Raw genomic sequence first — 26120 nt, forward strand, 5'->3', positions numbered from 1 at the left:
CGGCGCAGGCGTAACGCGTCACGGGCGGCCTGGCAGCTGGCGGCATTGAGGCAGACGCGGCTAGAGGTCCGTCTGACCGCGGCGTCGGGACTTGGTTTCCGGGCATGAGCTGAGAGCACCACGCCGAGGCCACGAGGTGAGTTCGGCCGCGACATGTCCCTGCACCTCAGCGCTGGGCCCGCGAAGAGGTCTTACAGGAGGCCGCCCTCCCGGGACTGCATCTCAGGCCCCGCCCCGGATTGTCCTGTCGCTGGCCCGGAAATAACAATCCGAGCAATGACCCCTCGCCTGTGTGAATTCGCAGCCAGAAATCGGGAAGCCAGGGTTCCAGGCTTGGCCAACCGCTTGCTTTTAGAATCAAATGTCTCCTCTTCTCTGGATTGCACTTTCCCCAGATGACTATTTCTGGCTTCCAGGGTTGTTTGCAGCTCAGCTGGAAGGATGAATGTAACCGCGTTTTGTGAACTCTGGTAGTCTAAAGGCTTGTTGCTATTGCAAAAGCAAAGCATTTTGGTAGTCCCATGCCGTCTTGATCTTTTATTACCCTTTACCTTTCCTCAAAAAGCCATATACTGAGCTGTCACCAAAATTGTCTTATTTAAGACTCACAACGACCTCATGAGACAGAAATAATTGTACCCATTCTAGGAAGGAAAAAGAAACTAAGGCTCCGAGTGGAGAAATGACTTGCTTCATTTAGTAAATATTGAGCACCAGCCGTGAGCCAGGCAGTGTACTTAAGTGCTGGAAATAGAACCATGATCAAGATTGGCAAGGTCCTGTCCTGTGGGAGCTTATGTTCTAGTGAAGGAAACAGAAAGGGAAACGTTAAATAATACATTGAGTTAGCATTATATAGGAGGAAAAATGTGGAAAGGTGGCTATGATATAGAATAACAAGGGACTCTGTTAAGGAAGGCTTTTCTATGGAGAGGATACTTAAAGATCATGTGACTTGCTAAAGGCACAGTTACTAGGTGCAAAAGTCAGGATTTGAATCCAGACCCACATATCCTGCACTCTTAGCAGTAAAACATGGTACCTTTTTGTCGTAATAAGTATTAATAGCTATTGGTATTATTGCTGATTTTAGACATGAGAAAATCAGAATGTCCTGTCATTCAAGTCTCAAATGTCATCTCCTTTAGAGAAGCCTTCCCTCCACTCAATCTGAAGTCGTCTAGTGCCTGTCACATCACCCTGCTTAATTGTGTTTGTGGCGTGTATCACTAATTATATCTTCTTTATTTATTTTGCTTTTGTTTTGTCCTGCTCTCCTTCCAAACATAGGCATCCGGAGGATAAGGACCTTGCTTGTTCACTGCTCTGACTCCAGTAACTAGATAAGTCCTAGATAATAGAAACAGTGAATTTATTTTTTGAATGAATGATTTGTTTAAAAAGTAGGGAAAAAGGAAAGCAGAGAGAAGACAAAATGTGTCTCCCCTGGGATTAAATTTATATCTATTTTGCCTTTCTCCCAGGAGGTTAGAACAAGAGCTGTGTCTTTTTCATTTCTCTATTTCAGTACATAGCCCAGAGTTTAACAGTTCCTAGTTGCTTGGCTTACATTGCTGAACAGATTAAAGATGTGAATGGGAAAGGAAGAACAATACCTCATGTGCAGGGTATTCAATAAACAATTAACTAGGGACTGCTGTGCTAGACTTTATAGGGTGTGCTGAGATGAATAAGAGGTAATGCCAGTTGTTGTGACTGACCTCACGGTTCCTGTAGTGCTGACCTCCGAGGCACTTCTGGGTATAGGACACGTGTTCTCTAGCAGGGATTTCTAAATTTTGGCACAGCCTGCTCTCTTACCAGCCCCTAAAGCTTTATTTTACATCTGTCATCTCATTTTTGGTCCTTGAAGCCTTAAGTTTTAAACAGGGCAAAATTTATTAAAGATGGGGAAACTGAAGCTCAGAGAGAAGTAACTTCCAGTGGAAATACCACAATTTGTGCTGGGCATGGTGGCTCACACCTGTAATCCCGGCACTTTGAGAGGCCGACGTGGGCGGATCACTTGGGGTCAGGACTTCAAGACCAGCCTGGCCAACATGGTGAAACCCTGTCTCTACAAGAAAATACAAAAATTAGCCAGGCTTGATTACTGGCAGGTATGCACCTGTAATCCCAGCTACTCGGGAGGCTAAGGCACGGGAATCACTTTAACCCGGGAAGTGAAAGCTGCAGTGAGCCGAAATGTGCCACCACCCACGAGCCTGGACAACAGAGGAGAGTCTGTCTCAAAAGAAAGAAAGAAATGCCACAATTTGAAACAATGTCTTCTGACGCCAAGCTTTCTGCTCTTTCTACTGCTGTCTCCATCATAATCCTGTGTTCTCCTTGACTGTGAGATGAGACATTTCAGGAACTAAGACTAGTAATAATTTAAGCTAACATTAATTGAGTGCTTCCTAGGTGCCATGCACGGTTCTAAATGCTTTAGGTATATTAACCCAGTGAATCTGCACCCTAATTTCATGAGGCATTATTCCCGTTTTACAGATGAGGGAACTGAGGCCAACAGTGGTTAAGTAACTTGCACAGAGCTACATAGCTAGCAAATGGTGGAACTTGACTAACTAAGGAGGAAATTAGTCTCTTCTTCCTGGTCTGTCCCAAAAGAACAAACATGATAATAGCTAGTATTTATTGATTACTTACTGTTGTTAGATACAGTATTTAGTGATTTTTTACTGTCTTTAATCTTCACAACAACTCTATAAAATAAGCACTGTTCTCTCTTTAGATAATGAGGAAACTGAGGCCTAGAAAGTTCAGGTAGTTCATCAAGTCACACAACCTGCTTTCAAACCCAGTTCTGTCTATGCACAGATTTCTTATATGGCCTCTTCTCTTTGCTATATTATTTCTTCCTTGAGGAAAAGGGATGGAGTGCTGCTCCTCCCTGCCCATCCCTTTTAATGCCATTAAGACTCTTCCTAGTGGTTTCCAAGGCTTATTTTGGGTGACAGTTGTTGAACTAAAGTATCATGTAGTAATAGAGACTTTGGCCTCCTGCCCAGTCAGCCTCTGGCTACAGAGGAGGAAAACTTTAGTTTCTCCACACAGAACCACGCCCCTTTCACCTTAAATGGCAGCTTATGTGCTCTGGCTGCCAGAGCAGTTGTCCCAAGGGAACTGGTTCTGGAGCCCTGGTTGTGGAATCACTGAGGCCTTTGAAGGACTGCCCAGAGGGCATGCCCTCCTTGAGTAAATGTTTGTTGAGTTGAATTTGAAGTCTTGTGTTCACACTTTGTTACTCCCCTCCTGCCTGAATGTTCACATTTCCTTTAGTATTTCATAGACATTGATGGAAGCAGAAACCAAAACTCTTCCCCTGGAGAATGCATCCATCCTTTCAGAGGGCTCTCTGCAGGAAGGACACCGATTATGGATTGGCAACCTGGACCCCAAAATTACCGAGTGAGTCTAAATTACCTTAGTTCTTTACCTACAATATCGGAATGTTTTGTGGTGGTGATGTCAAGAAGAATTTTCAAGTGGTGTGGGATATAGTTTGACCCCTTTACTTACATCTTATCTTTGAAGAGATAAGATGTTGTTGTTAGCCTGTTATCTTGTCACTTTTTTTACATTTGGACTCTGCTACTGCAAGGACACAGACTTGGGTATCCTTTAATCCATATACCTGTTTTTTCCTATCTGCCAAAGACGTTCTCCCATTTCCAACTATTTGAATCCTTGTACCTAGTAGCTCTAGGGAATTATTCTCTAGAATCAGCCTTGGGAATACATTTGTACCCAGAATGAAGGAACAAGCAGAAGTCTCAGTACCTTTGCAAACAGGCAGAGGAGACCCCTTGACTGTAGTTCATGTTAAGCAGCCATAGAACTATAGAAGGTCAGAGTTGTAAGGAACCTTAGAAATCATCCATGTCCCTTTGGTTTTCATTCATTCATTAAATGATTTGAGTGCCAAGTGCCATGCTAAGTAGCTTTCAGACTTCTTAAATCTGAAGAACCCTGTTTTAAAGTAAAAGTAATAATCAGAGCTGTATATAAAATAACAGCTCAGAGTTGCTCTGACTAAAAGGGAGAAGAGATGGAGCCAAAATCTTTTGTCAACTACTACCCTTTCTTTGGCCATCCCTGTTTAGGCTCTGTAGAACTTCTAGGGCTCCACAGAGCACACTTGACAACCTCTGATGGGACCCAGCTTTTTTATCTTACAGTGGAGGAAACCAAGTCCCAAAAGACAGAAGTACCTTGCCCAAGATCACGAAACTGATTGAATTGCCCTGACTCCCTGCTCTTTTACATCACAGCCATTAAGATGAAAAGGAATTTCTTAGCTGAGAAAATTGAAAGGTTTTTCCCTTCTGCCAGTTGTTTGATAGGGGGAGGGTGGTGGTTGGTGGCCGAGTAGAATGAATGGATTGGCCTGTATGAGGTCAATGCTGAAAGCCAGTTTGTTTGTTTGTTTGTTTCTCTTTTTTTTGAGACAGTTTTGCTCTGTTGCCCAGGCTGGAGTGCAATTGCACAATCTTGGCTCACTGCAACCTCCATCTCCTGGGCTTAAGCGATTCTTGTGCCTCAGCCACCCAGATAGCTGGGACTACAGGCAAGCGCCAGCATGCCAGCTAATTTCTGTGTTTTTAGTAGAAAGGTGGTTTCACCGTGTTGACCAGGCTGGTCTCGAACTTCTTTTTTTTTTTTTTTTTTTTTTTTTTTTGAGACGGAGTCTCGCTGTGTCTCCCAGGCTGGAGTGCAGTGGCGTGATCTCGGCTCACTGCAAGCTCCGCCTCCCGGGTTCACGCCATTCTCCCGCCTCAGCCTCCCAAGTAGCTGGGACTACAGGCGCCCGCCACCACGCCCGGCTAGTTTTTTTTTTGTATTTTTAGTAGAGACGGAGTTTCACCATGTTAGCCAGGATAGTCTCGATCTCCTGACCTCGTGATCCACCCGCCTCAGCCTCCCAAAGTGCTGGGATTACAGGCTTGAGCCACCGCGCCCGGCCGGTCTCGAACTTCTTACGTCAAATGATCCACCCACCTTGGCCTCCCAAAGTGCTGGGATTACAGACTTGAGCCACCGTGCCAGGCCAAAAGCAAGTTTTGAGCATATCATCAGTCCTAGAAGTTACTCCCTTTGGAACAGTGTTAAAGACAAGGGGAGGCCGGGCACAGTGACTCACGCCTATAATCCCAGCACTTTGGGAGAACGAGGCAGGTGAATCACCTGAGGTCAGGAATTTGAGACCAGTCTGGCCAGCATGGTGAAACCCCGTCTCTACTAAAAATAAAAAAATTAGCCAGGCATGGTGGTGTATGCCTGTAGTCCCAGCTACTTGGGAGGCTGAGGCACAAGAATCGCTTGAACCTGGGAGGCGGAGGTTGCAGTGCACAGAGATTGTGCCACTGCACTCCAGCCTGGGTGACAGAGGGAGACCCTGTGTCAAAAAAAAAAAGGTGAAGAGAGGAGATGAGGAAACCTGCTTCTTTGAGTGTGAGATGAGACAAGGTATATATGAGAGTTAGGATTAGGAAAGAGGAAAAAAAGGATATAAACTTATAAATCAGGATTATAACAAAAAGTTCCTTAAACCTACTCAAGCTCATATCAGCCAAATGTAAATACATTTAATTCTCTTAGAAATTATGATGGTATTTAAGATGTGTTGCCCATATATTATGTTATCTTGGTCACAGGGACCCTCGAGTAGATTGCATTTATTTCTGTTCTCTTTTATGGTTCATGGCTTTTGAGGGTGACTTTATGAATCTGAACAACCTCTCAACTAATGTCTTTTCATCAAAGAAGTTTTTTCCATCATCCAAAACCCAAGCTATGAAGGAATGCTCATAGTGCTTTCCATTCCCACCTCTGCCTGTCTAAATGGAAATCTAAAGTGTGGAAACAACGCTGGTTGTGTTGGCCGCACTTCTCTGTAATGAGACTTTTGTTCTAATTGTGTTCTGCTGCTTGACAGGAAGATTCAAACGGGCATTTGCCACCTCAGTTTATGTCATAAGTTGGAGTGTGTGGATGTTTTTTTCCAATTAGAACACTGGCAGGAACACTGAATCAGAACTTTCCCACTGATATCTCCGCTCTTTTTACATCAGGCCAGAGGTAGACATCAAGTAATAAACTGTAGATCAGAGCGTGCTGGCTGGAAGTGCTGGGCTTTCCCTGTGGCTGGTTTCTCCACTTCTGTATCACCAAAGACAATTTTTATTATTTTTTTTCCTATGGATTCTTTTTTGTTTTGTTTTGTTTGTTTGTTTGTTTGTTTCACAGCTCTGTCACCCAGGCTTGAGTACTGTGGCACAATCATAGCTCATGGCAGCCTGGAACTCCTGGGTAGCTGGGACTACAGGTGCTCTCCACCATGCCTGGCTAGTTTTTTGTTTTTTGCTTTTGTTTTATAGAGATAGGGGTCTCAGTATGTCTCTTAGGCTGGTCTCAAACTCCTGGGCTCAAGCGATCCTCCTACCTCAGCCTCCCAAAGTGTTGGGATTACAGGCATGAGCCACTATGCCTGGCCATCCTATGGATTCTTTACCTTAAAACATTTTATCTGTCAAACAGACTGGTTTATTAAATTGTAATAAATTTATGCTTAAAGATAAAACTACCACCAAGCGTGGTGGCTCACACCTGTAATCCCAGCACTTTGGGAGGCTGAGGTGGGTGGATCACAAGGTCAGGAAATCCAGACCATCCTAGCCAATGTGGTGAAACCCTGTCTCTACTAAAAATACAAAAATTATCCAGGCATGGTGGTGGGTGCTTGTAGTCCTAACTACACAGGAGGCTGAGGCAGGAGAATCACTTGAACCCAGGAGGAGGAGGTTGCAGTGAGCCGAGATCATGCCACGGCACTCCAGCCTTGGCGACTCTTTATCTCAAAAAAAAAAAAAAAGAAAGAAAGAAAGAAAGAACTACCAGTCATAGCTTATGGTTAACATAAAATGTTAATATTACCTCATTTAATTTACTTAATTACAGCAAAGGAACTTGACATTTTAGTAAAGTAAATCTTATCTTGTAGAAATAGATGATTTCCTTCCGTGTTTTTGAAATACAGAAACTTCTGGATCTTGTTCCTCTCAGGGCATGTAATGGTGAGCCTGGATGAACTATAAAATACAGCCATTCCCAAACATTGAAGGATTACATAATGAAAGTTATGTGAATATATGGTACCTGTCTTGGAGTGCAGTCTCAAAAAGTATTGCTTGAATCCAAATCTCTAAACTTCTAATGACTCTTTAATAGAAATTTGCAGAGCATCCTCCAGCTTTCCTGTTTAAACCTACCTTCTGTCCACATATTGCTGCCAGTTCCTGCCATTTCCCCATTCAACAGACCCTTCTTCCCAGTCTCTTTCCTGTATGTGTCCCTACTCTCTACCTGATCTCTTTTATAAACTGATTTGAATACCTCTCCCTTTCAAATATTCTTTTACCTCTTGTTAGAAGACAATATAAACTTACTGTCATGAATGAATATGTAAAACAATGGCAATTTTTTAAAATAACCACTTTTCCACCCAGTTTTTTAGTTTATTCTGTGATTATTTCTAGTCATTCTATGTGTGTGTGCCTGTTGGTTATTAATCTGAGTCCTGCTCAAGTTGCGCTAGGATGTCTGTCAGCCTCCTCCCAACAGAATATGCGTTTCTGACTGTCTAGCACTCTAATATTACTCTTCTTGTTTGTTTGTGTTCACTCTCTGGTTGTACTACTGACCATTTTAGGGCTATGTTAGATGCCAGAAATATTTGTATGACTAAATAGATCTTGGAGATTAGGATTCGAGGGAGTGATGATGCATTCTTGTTTATGGAGGTAGTACATTCCAAACCTATGTTCTTTCCACTATATTCTGATTCCTGTCAACTATATTATATGTAATAATTTCTTACCTACAGAATGAGAATGTTCAAGTAAATGATCTGAGCATTACTTCTAGCTCTAATACCATATGAATCTCTCTTATGTAACCCCTTAAAACTTTGTGAGGTAAGTGGAACAGATATTGTTTTCCCTATTATATAGGAAATGAAGAGTGAAGTGAGTTGGCTCAGTATACTGAAGTAGTTAATGATAATTTCCCACCGCCTAATTTAGTGTTGTTTGCACAAATATTCTAATTTTTGAACAGTCATAATCAAAAGTATCCTATTTTAAATCTTAAAATGTAAGGTTTTCTTTTTCATTGTTATGAGACCCAATCTAACTGTAAGTGTAAGCAGTACCTCTGAATATCATTATTAGTGCCATCCACAAAGAAGCTGAAAAACTTAATGATCTAAGGCATTATCTATTTTCTACACTGTGGTTTTCTTTCTTTTTTTTTTTTTTTGGAGACGGAGTCTCGCTGTGTCCCCCAGGCTGGAGTGCAGTGGCGCGACCTCGGCTCACTGCAAGCTTCGCCTCCTGGGTTCATGCCATTCTCCTGCCTCAGCCTCCTGAGTAGCTGGGACTACAGGGGCCCACTACCGCGCCCGGCTAATTTTTTGTATTTTTAGTAGAGACGGGGTTTCACCGTGGTCTCGATCTCCTGACCTTGTGATCCGCCCACCTCGGCCTCCCAAAGTGCTGGGATTACAGGCGTGAGCCACCGCGCCCGGCCGGTTTTCTTTCTAAAAGGGATAATACTGACTTTCTTTTTCAAGTATTAGATGTGCTGTGTAAAATGCCAAATTTGTAGCCACTGTATTATGCATATGGAAGTATGAAAGAGAACAAAGCCCATAGAAATGCTAATAGAAAGAGGATTCTGAGTGGAGGGAAAATCGTAAATAAAGGCCTATAAGTAGGAGTAAGAAAGATTGTTATGTGTAAGTAGATAATCAGGAAGATCTTTCTGACTTAAGCAAAGTTTGAATACTGGATGGGAATGAAAATAGTGGCTGCATTGATAGAATACTCTCAGGTTAAGACAGGGTCTTTAAAATTCATTCAGACAAGTCTGAATTTCATGAAAAAGAGACTCATTGTGGGTATTTAGTGGGAGACTGACATCATGAAGTGATGTGGGTTTGGTTGTTGTTGTTGTTGTTTTGTTTTAGAGACAGAGTCTCACTCTGTTGCCCAGGCTGGGGTGCAGTGGCTCAATCTTAGCACACTGCAACCTCCACCTCCCAGCCTCAGGCAATCCTCCCACCTCAGCCTCCCAAGTAGCTGGCTGTACAGGCGTGTGCCACCACACTCAGCTAATTTTTTTTGTAGAGATGAGGTCTCACTATATTGCCCAGGCTAGACAATGATGTGTTAGTAGAGAAATTTTACATCAATATGTAGGATGAATTGGAAGGGCAGAAACTGAAGATGAAGATTCACTGAGAGAGATTGCCATGAACTAGTCTTGCCATCAGTTATCACCTAGATAGAGACAGTGAACTTGGAGACTGATGAGTGAGTCTGAGATAAGGAAAGTGATTGAAGTGGAGTGGAAGGTTGAGGTGATCCTGAGATTTCTTACCTGAGGAATATAAAAAGATCATGTCCCCCCTGACCCGAGGGATAGCTGGAAGGATCATCAGTTTGTGGCAGGGAGGAATTCAGTTTGTGGTATGTTAAGTAAACTTAAAAGCAGTGGCGAGCCATCCAGGTGGAAATGTCCTCCTGATACAGACTTTCAGGGATAAACTAGGTAAGCTGGAATGCAAGGGAAAATAAACGCATGAGCATGTGAGAACAGTGAGAAGAAGAGAACCCCGGAAGAAACCTGTTTCTCTCTCAGCCTGTTCCTTATGTCTCCTCATTGTCCATACTTCTTTTTATGACTTGGTTTACATGAAATGGCCTTCACTGTTTGGTTACTTAAATTGGAAACACAACAAGACCATTTAATAATGTACTTAGCATAAAACATAAATACCCATCTCATAGTAATTTCTATATACATTTATAAAGAAAATTTTCTCTACAACAAATTGTGCACCAAAAATAATCTTAAATGTCATTTCATGGGCTTCCAATTGCCTACAACATGAAATTAAAATTTCCTCAGCCCCTGACATCCTTCACAACCTGTCCTCTGCCTACCTTTCAGCCCCATCTTACTGACTACCCCCACTCTATTCCAATGGATCAGACCCTTTTTCACCTTTGTCTTTGCACATTGCTTAGTACTCACTCACACTGACACAAGCCAGTCACAGATATCATTCCTTTCACGAAGCTCTCCTTAACCACCACCTTCCCTGCACCGTTGGTCTTCATTCTGTGTACTCAATATTCATCCCCTCTGTGTACAAGCATCACATTGTTTTGTAATTGTTTGATTACGTCTCTCTCTCTATTAACTAGAATGTGAGGTCCTTGAAGGCAGGAACCTAGTTTTATTCATCTGCATAGCCCATATGCCTGCTTGGCTCTAGACACATTGTAGGTATCTATTTTAACATTTGTATAGATTAATTACTTCTGTGCCGTTAGGCAGAAAAGCTGTCTTAAAGACCAATTACAGAAAACACTGATTAAGTTGCAGATATACGTGTGGGGCTGGTGTGCTAATTTTCTAGCTCCTGAAGGCTGCAGGGCGCACATTTCATTAAGTGAAGCAAGCCTATGCTGAGTAGTGTGCTCTCCCGCACTTCAGCAGCAGATAAAAGTGCTTGCAGATGTGAAAGCAAGATCCTTCAGGCTTTTTTCACTATCAGAGCCTGCAGTTCCCATCTCCAGGAAGCAAAATAGTAAACATTTCATTTCTTTTGTTTCGGGGTGTTCCGATAGTTTTAAGAAATTATCAAACAAGAAAAGAAATCCTGGAGAAGTTGAAAGACACAGACCTAAGCAGATGTTCCTGGAATCTTAAGGTCGCACTTCTTGGGCAGAATGTATTTGTTAGCTTTACAAAGAGTAATCTTTTGTCAGTGTGTGGTTTTTTTTTTTTTTTTTTCTGAGTAAATTAAAATTCATTCCTTAGGAAATGCCAATCGTGTTACCTTCCTGCTATTAAGTAGAATGGAGCTAATGAAAAGATGACCAGCCCACAGTAGCCTTAGATTGTTTTTTTGGTTGTTTTTTTGTTTTGTTTTGTTTTTGAGATGGAGTCTTGCTCTGTCATCCAGGCTGGAGTGCGGTGGTGCTATCTCGGCTCACTGCAACCTCCGCCTCCCAGATTCAATCGATTCTCCTGCCTCAGCCTCCTGGGTAGCTGGGACTACAGGCATGTGCCACCTCGCCCGGCTAATTTTTTTGTATTTTTAGTAAAGACAGGGTTTCACCCCATGTTAGCCAGACTGGTCTCGAAGTCCTGACCTCAGGCAATCCACCTTGGCCTCCCAAAGTGCTGAGATTACAGGCGTGAGCCACTGCGCCTGGCCTAGATGTATTTATTTTTTTTATTTTTTTATTTTTTAGAATAGGTTTGACTCCCCATTCTGTGGCAACTGGCACTGCGTTAAGATTTGGATGGGTTTAGTAATTGGAAGATGCTGCTGTGAATTAAATATCCTGGGGGAGACTCTTCTCGCCCATCTTTGTGTGTGAGAGACTCACCCTTGCTGTAAGCCTATTTAAAAGTCAAGTAAAACCACACATTTGCACTTAAGGTGTCTTCCTTTCCCCTGAAGTCACTTCCTACATTCTCTCTAGTGGTTGAGGTGTCCTGATGGGAGTTGGGAAGTTGGAAAGTAGGAAATCATGGTTGTTTAACCTTTCAAAATAGACCAGATTAATATCCACAATATGCCTTGGGATCCTTGCATTTGTCGCAGTAAACCTGTATTATGTCTTTCTTATTTCACTGTGTCAGACACTCGATCCAGGATAATGGACTTGCTTGTTGATGTGCATTAGTATCAAATTTAGTGTAGTGTATGGTCCATTTCATATCTTTCTGCCTCCCAAAGGAGATTCTTGCTCAAGAATAAAATTTTGATGAGTTTCTCTTAGAAAACAATGTGAATATAAATGTGGCTATAACGACAACTTTACTGACTCCCTGTGGGGTAGAATTCCCAGTAATAACAGATTTAGCATGTGGGCTGATACCTTTTTAGTATCACAGGGACAGCATTGTTTAGAGAAAACCTTGACTCCATTTGAATAGCACAGAGGATGCCAGGAGGAAGGCCAAAGGGAAAGGAAACGGGAGAGCTGTTGGTTTGTCTCACCCCCACATCAGATGACAGGAAGTCGGAATTGAGATTGGCCACAGCAACCTGTTAAGGCCACATCTGTTTGAATAACTTAAAAGCTCTATAGAAACCAAGTAAGTTTTGGAGTAAGGAATTTAAGAAGAGGATGAGGGGCAGAGTGGTAAGCAATAGCTTGGAGTGAACATCCTGCCAGGAATAAATTTCTTCCTTGACCATCTGTATTCTTTACTTGACTATACCCTAGAGTATAAACTGTTTCACAGCAACTGAGGTTGGTTAGTTACCCATAGCTGGATGATTTGTAGGACTGGCCGGGTTTCCCTGCCCTTTGTGAAACCGGCCTCAGTCGCATAGTTGTTCCACATTGTCCTAATGTTCAGTCATATCAGTCGTTGAAACTCTCAAGTGCTATGGAAGTATCACTAGCTGTGGTTTGATTAATGGTAGAGTTGCTTACAAGTGTAATTTGGGTCTAAGAATTAACTACAAAATCAAATAGGAAGATCTTCCAGGACTGTTTTTTGTTTGTTTGTTTGCATGAATGCATGTGTGTTTGTTACTTTGTTTATTTTTGAGATAGGGTAGGCTTTGGCTTTTGGAGGGTGGGTATGTGTTTCTAATGGAGTTATAGTTATTCACAAATGCTATTTCATTGCCAAGGAATTACAAATAAATAAATCAACACTATTTTTGAGCTTTTCAACAAAAGAAAAACTAATAGGGCTTGTAGGCCAGACAGCTGTTTGTAAGGTGTGGTTTTTTTGTTTGGTATTTTTGTGTTGGACAGATGCATAGCCATGACAATTCTAGTTCCCATTCCAAATAGAGGCAAACAACTGTTTGCCAAATAAACTAACATAGCAGTTTAGAGGAAGGCAGGGGGCTGGGGTGAGAGATTTCATCCCTGGGGTAAATTATCTCCTGCTTTTGTCTCACACTTCAGGCTGAGTGGCCAACAGAATTCCCAGAGCATACTCATGGACTCTTCTTTCTCTGCAGATACCACCTCCTCAAGCTCCTCCAGAAGTTTGGCAAAGTAAAGCAGTTTGACTTCCTCTTCCACAAGTCAGGTGCTTTGGAGGGACAGCCTCGAGGCTACTGTTTTGTTAACTTTGAAACTAAGCAGGTAATTAAGCTTTCTCCCCATTTTATAGTATTTATCAAACTCTGTCATAATTATTTGTGCATCTCTCTTGCCTACTAGAATAGCAGTTCCCTGTAGGCAAGAGCCATGTCTGTTTCATCTGTGTGCCTTACATTGAGTCCTAAAAGAGATCCTCAGTAAACAAATGAATTAGTGACTTTCACAATTCACTCTCCCTTGGCCAAGGTTTAAGGCAACTGACTGACCTACATTTTTGACCAAATGCATTGGGATGCCCACATTGAGCACATGTACATCCCCCTCTCTATTCTCTTTTGTTTGTTGCTTTACTGGCTGGCCAACTGACAAAGCCTTCTTTTCTTTCAGTAGTTTTGCCCTGTGGTACAGAAACCTACCTGTGATGAGACACCCATAAAGACTCTTATTATTTCTTCTCAAGGTCTCAGAACAAATGCATATAAATTTTAATGTATGTAGAAGAGAGCATTCACCTTCAACCATGATATATACATGGATCTCCTTGTATTAAAATGTAGTTCTTGAAGTGGAAGTACATTGATAAAGAAATTGAATTTGATTGTTACTAAATGTAGAGATGCTGCATAGTACTTATAAATTTATTCATCATATGTAAGAACATCGCATAGTTAATGTTATGTTAATAATTTGGGCCTGGCTCACACCTGTGATCACAACTACCCAGGAGGCTGAGATAGGGAGATTGTTTGAGACCAGCCTGGGCAACATAGTGAGACCCTGTCTCTAAAAAAAATTTTTTTAATTATGTATGATGGTGCACCTATAGTCCTAGCTACTTGGGAGACTGAGGCAAGAGGATCACTTGAGCCCAGGAATTCAAGGCTGCAGCAAGCTATGATCACACCACTATACTCCATCCAGCCTGGGCAACAGAGCAAGACTCCATCTCATAATAATAACAATAATTTGTATGAGTGTTTTTCTTTATTCTGAAATTAATGTGTGAATATTATAGATGAAAATATAGATAACTGGCCGGGTGCAGTGGCTCACTCCTGTAATCCCTGCACTGTGGGAGGCCGAGGCGGGCGGATCACGGGATCAGGAGATCGAGACCATCCTGGCTAATATGGTGAAACCTCGTCTCTACTGAAAATATAAAAACAAATGAGCTGGGCCTGGCGGCGGGTGCCTGTAGTCCCCGATACTCGGGAGGCTGAGGCAGGAGAACGGTGTGAACCCGGGAGGCGGAGCTTGCAGTGAGCCGAGATTGCACCACTGCACTCCAGCCTGGGCAACAGAGTGAGACTCCATCTCAAAAAAAAAAAAAAAAAGAAAATATAGATAACTGAGAAAGAAAATGTAAATCACTTGGCCTAATACGCAGAAATAATCACTGTTAACATTTAGTCATATATCTTTCCAGTCTTTTTTTGTTTCTTCACATTCACACACACATAAACACACATTATGCAGTGTTGTAACACACAAACAGAATCATATTATCATGTTTATCATTCAAAGTATACTAAAATTTTTCTACCATTTAATCACATCAAGATACCATTTTGTATCTTGATATTGTGGTTTCACTGGTGTTTGTATGTACCTGTGTGTGTGGGGAGGTAAAATCATTGATCTGTATCTGAGATTTGGGCATTTTGTGATTGTATGTGACTTAGACTGCATTTAAAAACTAATCATTTTTGATAACTACATAATGTGAATATATAATATTTGACTAGTCCCCAGTTGTTAGCTATTTGGGTTGTTTCACTGGTATTTGGGTTGATTCACTAGTATAAATATCACAAAAGTGAGTATTTTTACAGCTCTAATTATGTATATTTGCCACATTTGTGGAGATGGAATGGCATCATCAAAGTCCATGCATAGTTTTTCTTTTCTTTTCTTGTTTTTTTTGTTTTTTGTTTTTTGTTTTGACAGAGTTTCACTCTTGTTGCCCAGGCTGGAGTGCAATGGCACGATCTCAGCCCACCGCACCCTCTGCCTCCCGAGTTCAAGCGATTCTTCTGCCTCAGCCTCCCGAGTAGCTGGGATTACAGGCATGTGCCACCATACCCCGCTAATTTTGTATTTTTAGTAGAGTCAGGGTTTCTCCGTGTTGATCAGGCTGGTCTCAGACTCCTGACCTCAGGTGATCTGCCCGCTACAGCCTCCCAAAGTGCTAGGATTACAGGCGTGAGCCACTGTGCCCAGCCTATAGTTTTTCTTAATACAACTGCCAGATTGTCTTCAAGAAATGATATATCAGTATGTTCTGAGATTGTATGGTAGTGTCATTTCTCCTTGCCAGTGCTGGGTATTTTTTATTTCCTCTAATTTTTTAAAATATGATAGCCAATAAGTAATACATTGTTACTCTAATTGTTCAAGTATTTTGAGTGAAGTGAAATAATGCACTATATAATTAGCATTCTTTTTTTTTTTTTTTTTTAATACGGTCTTGCTCTGTTACCTAGGCTAGAGTGCAGTGACACAATCATTACCCACTACACCCTTGACCTCTGGGTTCAAGTGATGCTCCCACCTCAGCTGCTGCAATAGCTGGGACTACAGGCACATGCCAGCATGCCTGGCTAATTTTTGCATTTTTTGTAGAGATGGCGTTTCACCATGTTGCCCCGTCTGGCTTCAAACTCCTGGGCTCAAGCAAACTGCCCTTCTCTGCCTCCCAGAGTACTGGGATTCCAGGTGTGAGCCACCACACCTGGCCAGCATTTTTAAATATTTTATTCTTTCTTAATGATAAAATGAAGTGCGGTGAGAATTCCTTTTTTTTTTTTTTTTTTTTTTTTTTTTTTGCCCCGAGACACGGTCTCTCTCTGTCATCCAGGCTGGAGTATAGTGGCACGATCACAGCTTAGTGCAACCTCAACTTCCTGGATTCAAGCAGTCCTCCCATCTCAGCCTCCCAGGTAGCTGGGACCACAGGCACACACAACCACACCGGCTAATTTTTGTATTTTTTGTAGAGTCAGGGGTTCATCATGTTGTCAGGCTGATCAAACTCCTGAGCTCAAGCAACCTGCCTGCTTCGGCCTCCCAAAGTGCTGAAATTACAGGCGTGAACCACTGTGCCCGGTCTGGGAATTGTTGCAGACAACTAAAATCAGTGGTCATGTTTGGGCATAGATGTTAGCTTAAAAACACTGGAGTAGAATACAAAGCCTAGTTTATATTTCTGGCTCTTTTATTTATTAACTTTGAGCAAGTCTCTTAACTTCTTTTGGCCTTGATTTTCCATCTAAGAAAGGAAATTAAAAATACATATCCTTCGTAACTTATGGGAAGATGGGAGAATAGATGAAAGTATAAGAAAACATAGTGGGCATTTAATATTTTCGAATATATGAAAATATTTGAAATAATGTATACAGGTAGAAAATTATTTTTAAAAACATTTAAAAATAAAATATTTAAAAATAAAATGCCCCTGCTGGCAACTGCTGCTACTTTGGAACTAATAGAGTGCCCTATAAGTTCTTATCCACCAAATGAAGCTTAAAAGAATAAAATGTTTCTTACCTGACACTCTAGCTTTGTGTGCTGTAGTGGGGCAAGGATGATTAGTGAATATCCAATGCCTACTACACAGTGAGAACTCAGTAAATGTTTGTTAAATGTCATACTGGTAAGTTCTGTAGGAACAAGAGAATCACCAGTAAAACCAGACTGGAATGCCTACTGGCTTCTATAGCCTCTCCCTGCTCCCTGGGACATCCTATTCCTCCTCTGTTCCTTAAGCATTTCTTCACCCTCACTAAACATGGGTTACACTTGGCCGAATGTCTCATGGATGCAAATGGGGCAAAGAAGGTTTGGCAGGATGGAAAGTACAGCCAGGTTTCCTGGGAATGACCCAGAGTGACTGTTAGCCAGCTTCAGGAATTCCTTTCAACCATATTACTCCTGTGTCTGATGGGGAAAGGGTCAAGGAACTTTCGGTTCTGAAAACCAGGTGCATAGATTGACTCACACAGATACCTTGCTAACGGTCTGTTTGACTCACTCCTGCTTTTTCCGGCCTAGTTTCCTTGACTCCCATGCCCTTTAAAGCAATTATTCCTCACTATGAATCCAGAGAGTACGCCCTAGTCCAGGATATGGTTCCAGGGCCCTTGCAGGGAGTATAGTTTCTTGACATAGGAGGTGCTACCCTAGCTAACGGAAGTGTGTATATGGCTATCACCTAATGGGAACAGCACTATTACTAGCATATGTTAGGTGCATATCATATACTTCATGCTTTATATTCTTTGAGTCCTCACAGCAACCACTGAGGAATAAGTATCCATATTATCTATTAAAAATTATGTATTATATATCTATATTTTACAGTTGACAAAGCTAGAGACACTTAAGTGAGCTGCCAAATATCATACTGCCAACAAATGACAGACCAGGATTTGAATTTTTGTCTGACTGACTTAAAAATTCACGCCCTTAGCCAGGCACAGTAGCTCACGCCTGTAATCCCAGCACTTTGGGAAGCTGAGGCGGGCAGATCGTGAAGTCGGGAGATTGCGACAGTCCTGGCCAACATGGTGAAACCCCGTCTTTACTAAAAAATACAAAAAAAATTAGCCAGGCATGGTGGTTCACGCCTGTAGTCCCAGCTACTCAGGAGGCTGAGGCAGGGGAATCGCTTGAACCCTGGAGGCGGAGATTACAGTGAACTGATATCGCACCATTGCACTCCAGAGCCTGGCGACAGAGCAAGACTCTGTCTCAAAAGAAAAAAAATGCCCTTTTTAAAATTCTGCCTTGTAAAATTGTAAACCCTTGCCAGTTATTTACCAAAAACAATTTGTTAGAAACTGAGCCATCAAAGCTAGTGAGGCCCTGTGAGAATACATATAGCTAGTTAAGCACTTCAGTTTTTAACTAACATCTGTCCCTTTCCTGGACAGGAAGCAGAGCAAGCCATCCAGTGTCTCAATGGCAAGCTGGCCCTGTCTAAGAAGTTGGTGGTGCGATGGGCACATGCTCAAGTAAAGGTATGTCTGAGAGGCTAGAAAGGCATCAAGCCTCATCCTAAATAAGCCTTCTGAAAGACAGTTATCCACTTACCCGTTTATGTCCCAATCTCTTCACGCCAGAAACAGCCATACTTCAGGCTCCTACTTGTATCTGCCATGTGTGTTACCAGATGATTTTCTTTTGAGAACATCTCAGGAGGGATTAAGTTCCTTGGTTATTTCTCTCCACATGCCCACAGATCCTGGTTTTGATTTTCTCATGTGGCCAATAATTACTACGCTCAGACCTCTGTCATTTCTTCAGGTGGAGGGTTCTTTGGAGGAAAAAAATGTATTTATTTTTAAAATCAGTTGCCATAGGCATTATTAGACTCTTCCCAGCCTCTGACTCTGGAGAGTTTGAATTTGTTTATTCTAAATGCTTGAGAAATGGGTAGTTTGTATGAGTGCTTAAAGCACTGGCATCTCCTTACTCCAGAAATCTTGGGAGTTACCAGGGTGTGGGTTCATGGGGCTTTGCAGTGCCTGTATTGTGTTTAAGTCCCGAGAAGCAGTAGGCTGCCCTGTGCATTCTGTAATTAGTCTCTTGGGAGAATGCACTAGAAGAGCTTCAGCCATTAAAAAAAAAAACAAAACAAATGGCATTCTGTTCCAGCTGGCACAGAGGTGGTAAAGTGTGTTGACTGGAACGTTCCCAAGAGTTGATCTGCCTCCTTCTGCACTGGGGACTTGAAAAACCTGCGTGCACAAAGATTTGTGACAGTTTTGAGTTGGAACTGAAATCTTTAGCTCTAAGCATGGTTTTTGATCAGAGACTCTCTACCCCCTGCCCCAACAAACTTCCCAGTAAAGAGTCACAGAGACTAAACAGACATTTAAACTCAATATCCAAGCTGAAAAACTAAGTTCAGATACTTTAGATCCTTCTGAGTATTCCAGGTAATCACAGAGCCTTCTCAATTTCTAGGACACATTGCCTTAAAAATAGAAACAACAAGGAGAATTACCAAATGCTTTTTTACTCAAGGGAAAATCAAGTCTCATTTACCAAACCGGTTTTCTGGTTCTGCATCTCATTGAAAAGGCATGCAAGAGAAATCATCCTCCATTCCTGTCTTTCATTTGAAAATCTCTTTGCCTCACGGTTCTCTTCTCCTATAAATCTTTTTTGACCAGAGGCTCCTGATTGCTCTTCAATATTATATTTACTTTTTACAAGAAGTATGTAGTTATCTGACTAGGGCATGGTGGCTCATGCCTGTAATCCCAGCACTTTGGGAGGCTGAGGCAGGAGGATGGCTTCAGCCCAGGAGTTCAAGGCCAGCCTGTGCAATATAGTGAGACCCTGTCTTTATTGTTTCTAATAAAATTTTCAAAGAAAAAAAAAAGTATGTAATTATCTGACATCAAATTAAACTACTACTTTACTGTAGAATGTTTTCTATATCAACAACTGAAAGCTGCTACAACTTTTATTCTTCACTCAGGCCTGTTAAGAGTTGAATGTTATGCTTGGTTGGTACTTTGCAAAATTTAAAGGGTTTTTTTGTTTTTTGAGATAGGGTCTGGCTCTGTCACCCAGGCTGGAGTGCAGTGGCAAGATCTTGGCTCACTGCAACCTCTGCCTCCCAGGCTCAAGCAATCCTCTCACCTCAGACTCCTGAGTAGTTGGGACTACAGGCATGTGCCAGCATGCCCAGATAATTTTTGGTTTTTGGTTTTTTAACAATAGAGACAGGGTTTTTGCCATGTTGCCTAGCCTAGTCTCAAACTCCTGAGCTCAAGCAATCTGCCCACCTGAGCCTCCCAAAGTGCTGGGATTAGAGGCGTGAGCCACCGTGCCTGGCCAGTTTAAAGTATTTTTAATAAAATAAATATTGTAAGAGGCGATATGTGACAGTTAAAATAAGAATATAAGAAGGCAACCCTCCTGTGTGTTTGTACCATCTGAGAAATTGAAAGTTGACATTTTTTTCCTACCAAATAAGGAGGAACTGATGACAAGATGGAAACATCTTTTTCTAAACTTACAGCTTTTAGGCCAAAACTATGTGACGTTTTTCATTAATTCTAAATGTAAAGTAGTCCAAAAATTGTCTAGAAGTAAGATGATGCACTGACGGTATTAGTTTCTGAACCCACGCGCTACAGTAAAGGGCTGGTTTTTGCCCAAGTGAAGTAATTTCTCTGTTTCTCATTTTCAGAGATACGATCATAACAAGAATGATAAGATTCTTCCAATCAGTCTTGAGCCATCCTCAAGCACTGAGCCTACTCAGTCTAACCTAAGGTAAGATGATGTACTATAGAAAGACACAGTAATTCAGGAGCTTCAGCCATATCATTATTCCATGTCTTCATAAAATAGTGAGTCTTCAGACTCTTAGAGTTTATTAATTTGACAAGAGATATGTTCAGTTAGTCTCCAGAATGTATACATTTCCTCTCCTTCCATCCACCTAAGGTCATGTAGTCCCCATTTACAGAATCATTCCTTCGAAAAAGACTGGGTGTAGCTACTACACACGAACCCTTGTGCTTGGCACTGGAAATACAAAGACAGATCAGTCATTACCCTAAAAACAAGCATTTTAATAAGGCCTTGGGTCTCTTGGGCGTTTGTCATTATATACTAATTTTTACCCAATCTTAAGTTCCCTTATACAAAATTTTGGTTTGCAGATATTTGATTCTGTGTACCATTGCAACAGCCATGACAGTTTTGGTTCTAGTTTGTACGAATTATTAGTTATTTCTTTGAAGTTTAAAACAGGAGAACTAAGGGTTGGGTAGAGGAAGGGGAAATTAAGTGGATGGTTGAGCAGAAGTAGAAGGTGGGTTTTTTGTTTGTTTGTTTTGTTTTGCATTGTAGCCTAGGGAGACATTTTAGCAATAACAATATCCAAGATTTATTGAGCTTACTCTGAAGCAGGCACTGTGCTAAACATGTTACATGTAGTATGTCATTTACTTATGGCTGAGATCACACAGATGGCAAATAACAGTCAGGATTCAAAGCCAGGTCTATTAGACTTCAAAATTCAGTCTTGTAGTTACTATTTCAAAGAAGCCCCAGGCCATAAGTGCAGGACTAAAGCCTCTTCCGGGGTTGGGGAAGAAAATATGTGAAGGAGCATCAGTGATACATAAGGATCAGTAACCAACAATCCTAAAGTCAGGAAAGTGATGCCTGTTTGGGTGGAGCACCAAGCAGGGGGAATAAATGCCTTTCTTGTATATTACCTGCACCAAGCAAAACAGATTTACAAGCATCTCATTAAACCTAAGGGAAGGTGTTCCTGAAATGTTTTCAGGAATGGTAAATTGGTAAATTTAAATTAATTTTATGGTTACTCATTTAAGTTTAATATGATTTTTTTTATTTTTGCTCTAGGGAATTAAGTGACTTCTATAGATTCACTGGGAACATATATCCACTGTGTTATTTTCCTCATGAGATTTGAACCTCCTTGATCACAGATTGATCTCCATGAAGGTTTTCGTAAATCTAACTCCTATTGGAAAGAGATGACTGCATTTGTGCTGGATGGTCTTCATGTTACAATGAACATGTCTTTAGTTTCTTATGATTTGTATATGCCACTTGTTTACAAGATAGCCTAGGGTTTTCCATCTATTTTTTTATCCAGAGGACCGCAGCTTACATCTCTCTATTAACATCTATGCCTAATGAGAGAAGGTTGCTTCCCTGTGACTCATACAAAATCAGTGACCGGCTGTGCCATTAATGGAAGAGGGGCCAGAATGCATCTCGGTAATACATCAGTGTTCTTTTTATTGTAACTTAGTTTTTAAATTTCTTGCCCATGTATACCTTTTGAGGATCTCCAAAAGGCCACGTATACACTCCTTCCAAGTTTTTCTCACTGGCTATAGACCGTTAACAGCATCAAGAATGGAAAATGAAGGTAGCCATAGGCCAAAAAATACCTACTCCCTGAGTGCTCTGCGTTCAGGTCCAGGGATGGCAATGATCTCAATCAAAAGCAAATTCCTCACCACTTCTCTAGGATCTCCTCTCCCTTCCTGTGTAATATAAGACTATTCAGCTCTTAACTTGATAGAGAAGAAAAAATGAGGGCTTTAGTGATAAGTTGAATTCTCACTGCAATTTGTTAACTGTGTGAACCTTGATCATATTACTACCTCTGCATTTGTTTCTGTATCTGTAAAACATGGATGATAACCCATGTAGAGCCATTGCAAGGATTAAAAACATAATAAGTAGGTCAAGTGCAGTGGCTCATGCCTGTAATCCCAGCATTTGGGGAGGCTGAGGCAGGAGGATTACTTGAAGCCAGGAGTTCAAGACCAGCCTGGACAACATAGCGAGACTCCATCTCTACAAAAAAAGTTTTAGAAAATCAGCTGGATGTGGTGGTGTGTGCCTGTAGTCCTAGCTACTCGGGAGGCTGAGGCAGTAGGGTTGTTTGAGCTCAGGAGTTCAAGGTTTTAGTAAGCTGTGATGGCACCACTGCACTCCAGCCTTGGTGGCAGAACAAGACCCTGTCTAAAAAAAACAAAAACAAAAAACAGTATAAGTAAAATGCTGGGCACTGTGCCTGGCTCATTGTAAGCACTTTGTAAATGATAGTTTTTATTAACACACATTCATCAATAAAAAGAGACTGTATAGGATTTCCAGAATGGTTTCTTTCCATTTTTATTCAGTGATTCGGGCGAAACCTGGGCTGTTGAGTCAGTTTGTATTCAAATCTCTGCTCTGTCATTTACTCGCTGTGTAACATTGGGCAAATGAACCTTTCTGTGCCTCAGTTACAACATCTGCAAAATAAGGAATATAACCTGTCTTATAATGTTGTTTTCAATTCTACAAGAATTATTTTTAGGGCCTACTCTCTGCCAAGCATTAAGGTGCTGAACAGTGTCTGCGTCTGAGGATTAAATGTAAAAATATATGAAGTACTCCTAACAGTGTCTGGGTTTATGTTAAAAATTTAATAGATGGCTGGGCGCGGTGGCTCACGCCTGTAATCCCAGCACTTCGGGAGGCCGAGGCTGGCGGATCACAAGGTCAGAAGATGGAGACCATCCTGGCTAACACGGTGAAACCCCGTCTCTACTAAAAATACAAAAAATTAGCCGGGCGAGGTGGCAGGCGCCTGTAGTCCCAGCTACTCAGGAAGCTGAGGCAGGAGAATGGCGTGAACCCGGAAGGTGGAGCTTGCAGTGATCCGAGATCGCACGACTGCACTCCAACCTGGGTGACAGAGCAAGACTCCATCTCAAAAAAAAAAAAAAACCAATAGATGGCTCAGACTTGATGTCTTTGTTAGAATGAGAGAATTAGTTACATATGTAAAATGTTTAAATGTTTGTAATTTAGTGTCTTGTTGCTTCTCTAATATTCCCAAGAGGCTCAAAGAGATGAACTATACAGGTATTTTCTGCAGGTATTTAGGCCCACTCTGATCCTCTGCTATTCTTTTTCCAGTGTCACTGCAAAGATAAAAGCCATTGAAGCAAAACTGAAAATGATGGCGGAAAATCCTGATGCAGAGTATCCAGCAGCGCCTGTTTATTCCTACTTTAAACCACCAGATAAAAAAAGGACTACTCCGTATTCTAGAACAGCGTGGAAATCTCGAAGATGATGGTTGTGAATTACTGTAGCAGCAAAAGCAAATTGGTCTCCACACCTAAAATCGTCTGCCTTTGTACTTTGTAGATGTGAATGGTACTATTCAACGGAGCACAATCACATGTTAGCATTTGGTAACAATGTTTTTGGATGTTCTTATGGATGTTTCTTCCCTGCACTATGTATGGAATTGAGCATCATCCAGAATAAATAGGATTGTATCCCAAATTGTGATTGGAACCCTGGGATGCTCTAATTGGCTGGTTTGTTTGGATTTGTAACTCCAGAAACATTCTATAGTGTGCCAGAGCAAAAGGCAAATACACAAAATGTTATTACTTAAATCAGGAAACTAAATATATTAGCATCTATTAAAAAATTGAGCATTTTTCTACGCTTATGTGTCTTTACAACACAAAGAAAAACTAAAAGACAGGGAGGGAAGTGAGAGACAGATTTTAAATCATGTTCAGAACTGTTGTTCCAGAATTTACTATGGCAATCCCTCCAACCGGACTGAAAAAGAGAAAGTTCTTGGCAAAAAGGAGCTGATTCTTTGAGCAAATATTGTGGTAATCTGTTTAAGAATTATGCTTATTGTTTCAAAATCCCAGCTAGGAAAACATGGTGTATATCTTAAAGTTGTTTGTGTTAAAACTAGAATCAAATTTAATATTTTATACCACAACACAAGTTCTATTTGGAAATTGAACTTTTATTCTATAGCAATCATTTTTTTCAAATCTAGATAACCATGCCTTCTATAATAACAAATGTTGCTATTTTCATGGGACTTTTAAAATTACATTTATTGCATGGGATTGTTTTTATAGCATGAGAATGTTCTGTTTGGAATTATATCATGGTCAGTCTAAATAGAAAAAGCAAAATTTCTTTGAAAACCTAAACATTGCTGGATTGGTCACTATCAAACATACAATTTTCTAATAATTGTGTAGCGATCTAAGTGGAAGAGATTGGATTAACTTAGGCAGGATGAGGAGAGGACATGCAGTGGATACAGAAAGTCAATGGAACAGACGCCACCCTGGCACCAAGACTGTGATGACTTTGTGTGGTAGGTAGTTTTAAAGGACTGCATGCCTTGGAAATGATTCTTCACTTGGAGAACATACTTGCCTCTAGATATTTCACTCTAAGCATCCTAAATATAACAATAGAGAAAGATAAGTCAACCAACAGATTTGGGGATGTGTTTCTTCAGCACATTTTGGTCATTTTGGTGCCAAGTTTGACATACTGTTTAATTGGGCAGCACCTTTGCTCCTTTACCAGGTATGTATCACTTTGTTACTCCAGATGCCATCCTTGGTGATTACAGACTGTTTATCACTATCATTGTTAGCAAGAGGAAGCTTTCGTTATAGGAACTTAACATCTTCCCATGAGTATAAATGAATTTAAGACATTTGAATCAAAGCTTCAGTAGAGGGAGGTTTCAGAATTCATGAAACTGGTTCAATGAAATTATTTTTACTTTTCCCAAGGTTAATCTTTTTAAATATCTCTAGACATCAAATACTTTCTGTATGTGTTAGCTGTGTCTGTCTATGATGCAAGTAACTCTCCTCCTATTTGGGGGATAGTTCAGAGAGGTAGGAGCATTATCTCCCATTTTTCTGGTGACTTCTTGGAGTATAGAATTCACCATTTTATCCATAAGTCTTCAAAGGGTAATGGTGGAGTAGAACTTACATAATGCAAAATAGTCTTCTATTTTTAATAGGAACTTAGAAAAAACTTAATATATAGAGTTGTTTCCTTTAGAAACCAGAGCTATTTATTTGTATTTAAAGTATTGTTTATTATTTGTACTGATTCTTATCCCTCTGTGAATAAATGTAAGATGGTGTCTGTGTGGTTATATCTTCTCTCATTCACTTAATGGCATATACTGCAGTTCTCTGACAGGCTTGTTTCCACTCAGGACTCTGGCCAGCATGTCCAGGTCGGGTGCTGCTTGTAAGTGCCTTCTCTGCAGAGGGTTCTGGCTAGAGTCAAACTCAGAGGCAACTCTCTTTACCCTTTATGCCTGCCTACCTCTGTTGTTAGAGATGAGAAGAGAGACCAGCTGTTTCCATTGCAAATGTCAATATTTGAAAAGAAGTTGTTAATGGAAATTTCTGCAAGTATCATACTATGTTTAGTCTCTCATAGTAGAGATTTCAAAAGAATAAATGTATGTATCATAAATATGCTGAAAGCAGTCTGATGAAAGGTTTTTAAATTTCAGGTGTTAACTTGGTCAACTCTGTTAGGAGGTTATCTGTACTTAAGGTAAAATTTTTCTTTGGTTTACTG

At 41.0% G+C, this 26120-nt stretch overlaps 1 protein-coding gene across 4 annotated transcripts; it reads left to right on the plus strand.

The window, feature by feature from the left end:
• The first annotated feature begins 10 nt into the window (after positions 1 to 10).
• Positions 11 to 25683, plus strand: RBM18 (RNA binding motif protein 18). 4 transcript variants are annotated; one of them, XR_001485524.4, is made up of 7 exons: positions 11 to 136; positions 3304 to 3432; positions 13088 to 13214; positions 18107 to 18193; positions 20380 to 20465; positions 21570 to 21950; positions 23652 to 25683. XR_001485524.4 is itself a non-coding variant. In XM_005580879.5 (6 exons), exons 2-6 carry the CDS (start codon positions 3320 to 3322, stop codon positions 23809 to 23811), a joined length of 573 nt encoding a protein of 190 aa, XP_005580936.1. In that variant the 5' UTR covers positions 11 to 136; positions 3304 to 3319; the 3' UTR covers positions 23812 to 25683. The 4 variants fall into 4 exon arrangements, 2 of the variants coding, with proteins under 2 accessions (XP_005580936.1, XP_015292244.1); XR_012424414.1 differs by lacking the exon at positions 18107 to 18193; XM_005580879.5 differs by lacking the exon at positions 21570 to 21950.
• The last annotated feature ends 437 nt before the right edge of the window (positions 25684 to 26120 follow it).

This window comes from Macaca fascicularis, chromosome 15, assembly GCF_037993035.2.
Source record: "Macaca fascicularis isolate 582-1 chromosome 15, T2T-MFA8v1.1".
Classification (NCBI taxonomy): domain Eukaryota; kingdom Metazoa; phylum Chordata; class Mammalia; order Primates; family Cercopithecidae; genus Macaca; species Macaca fascicularis.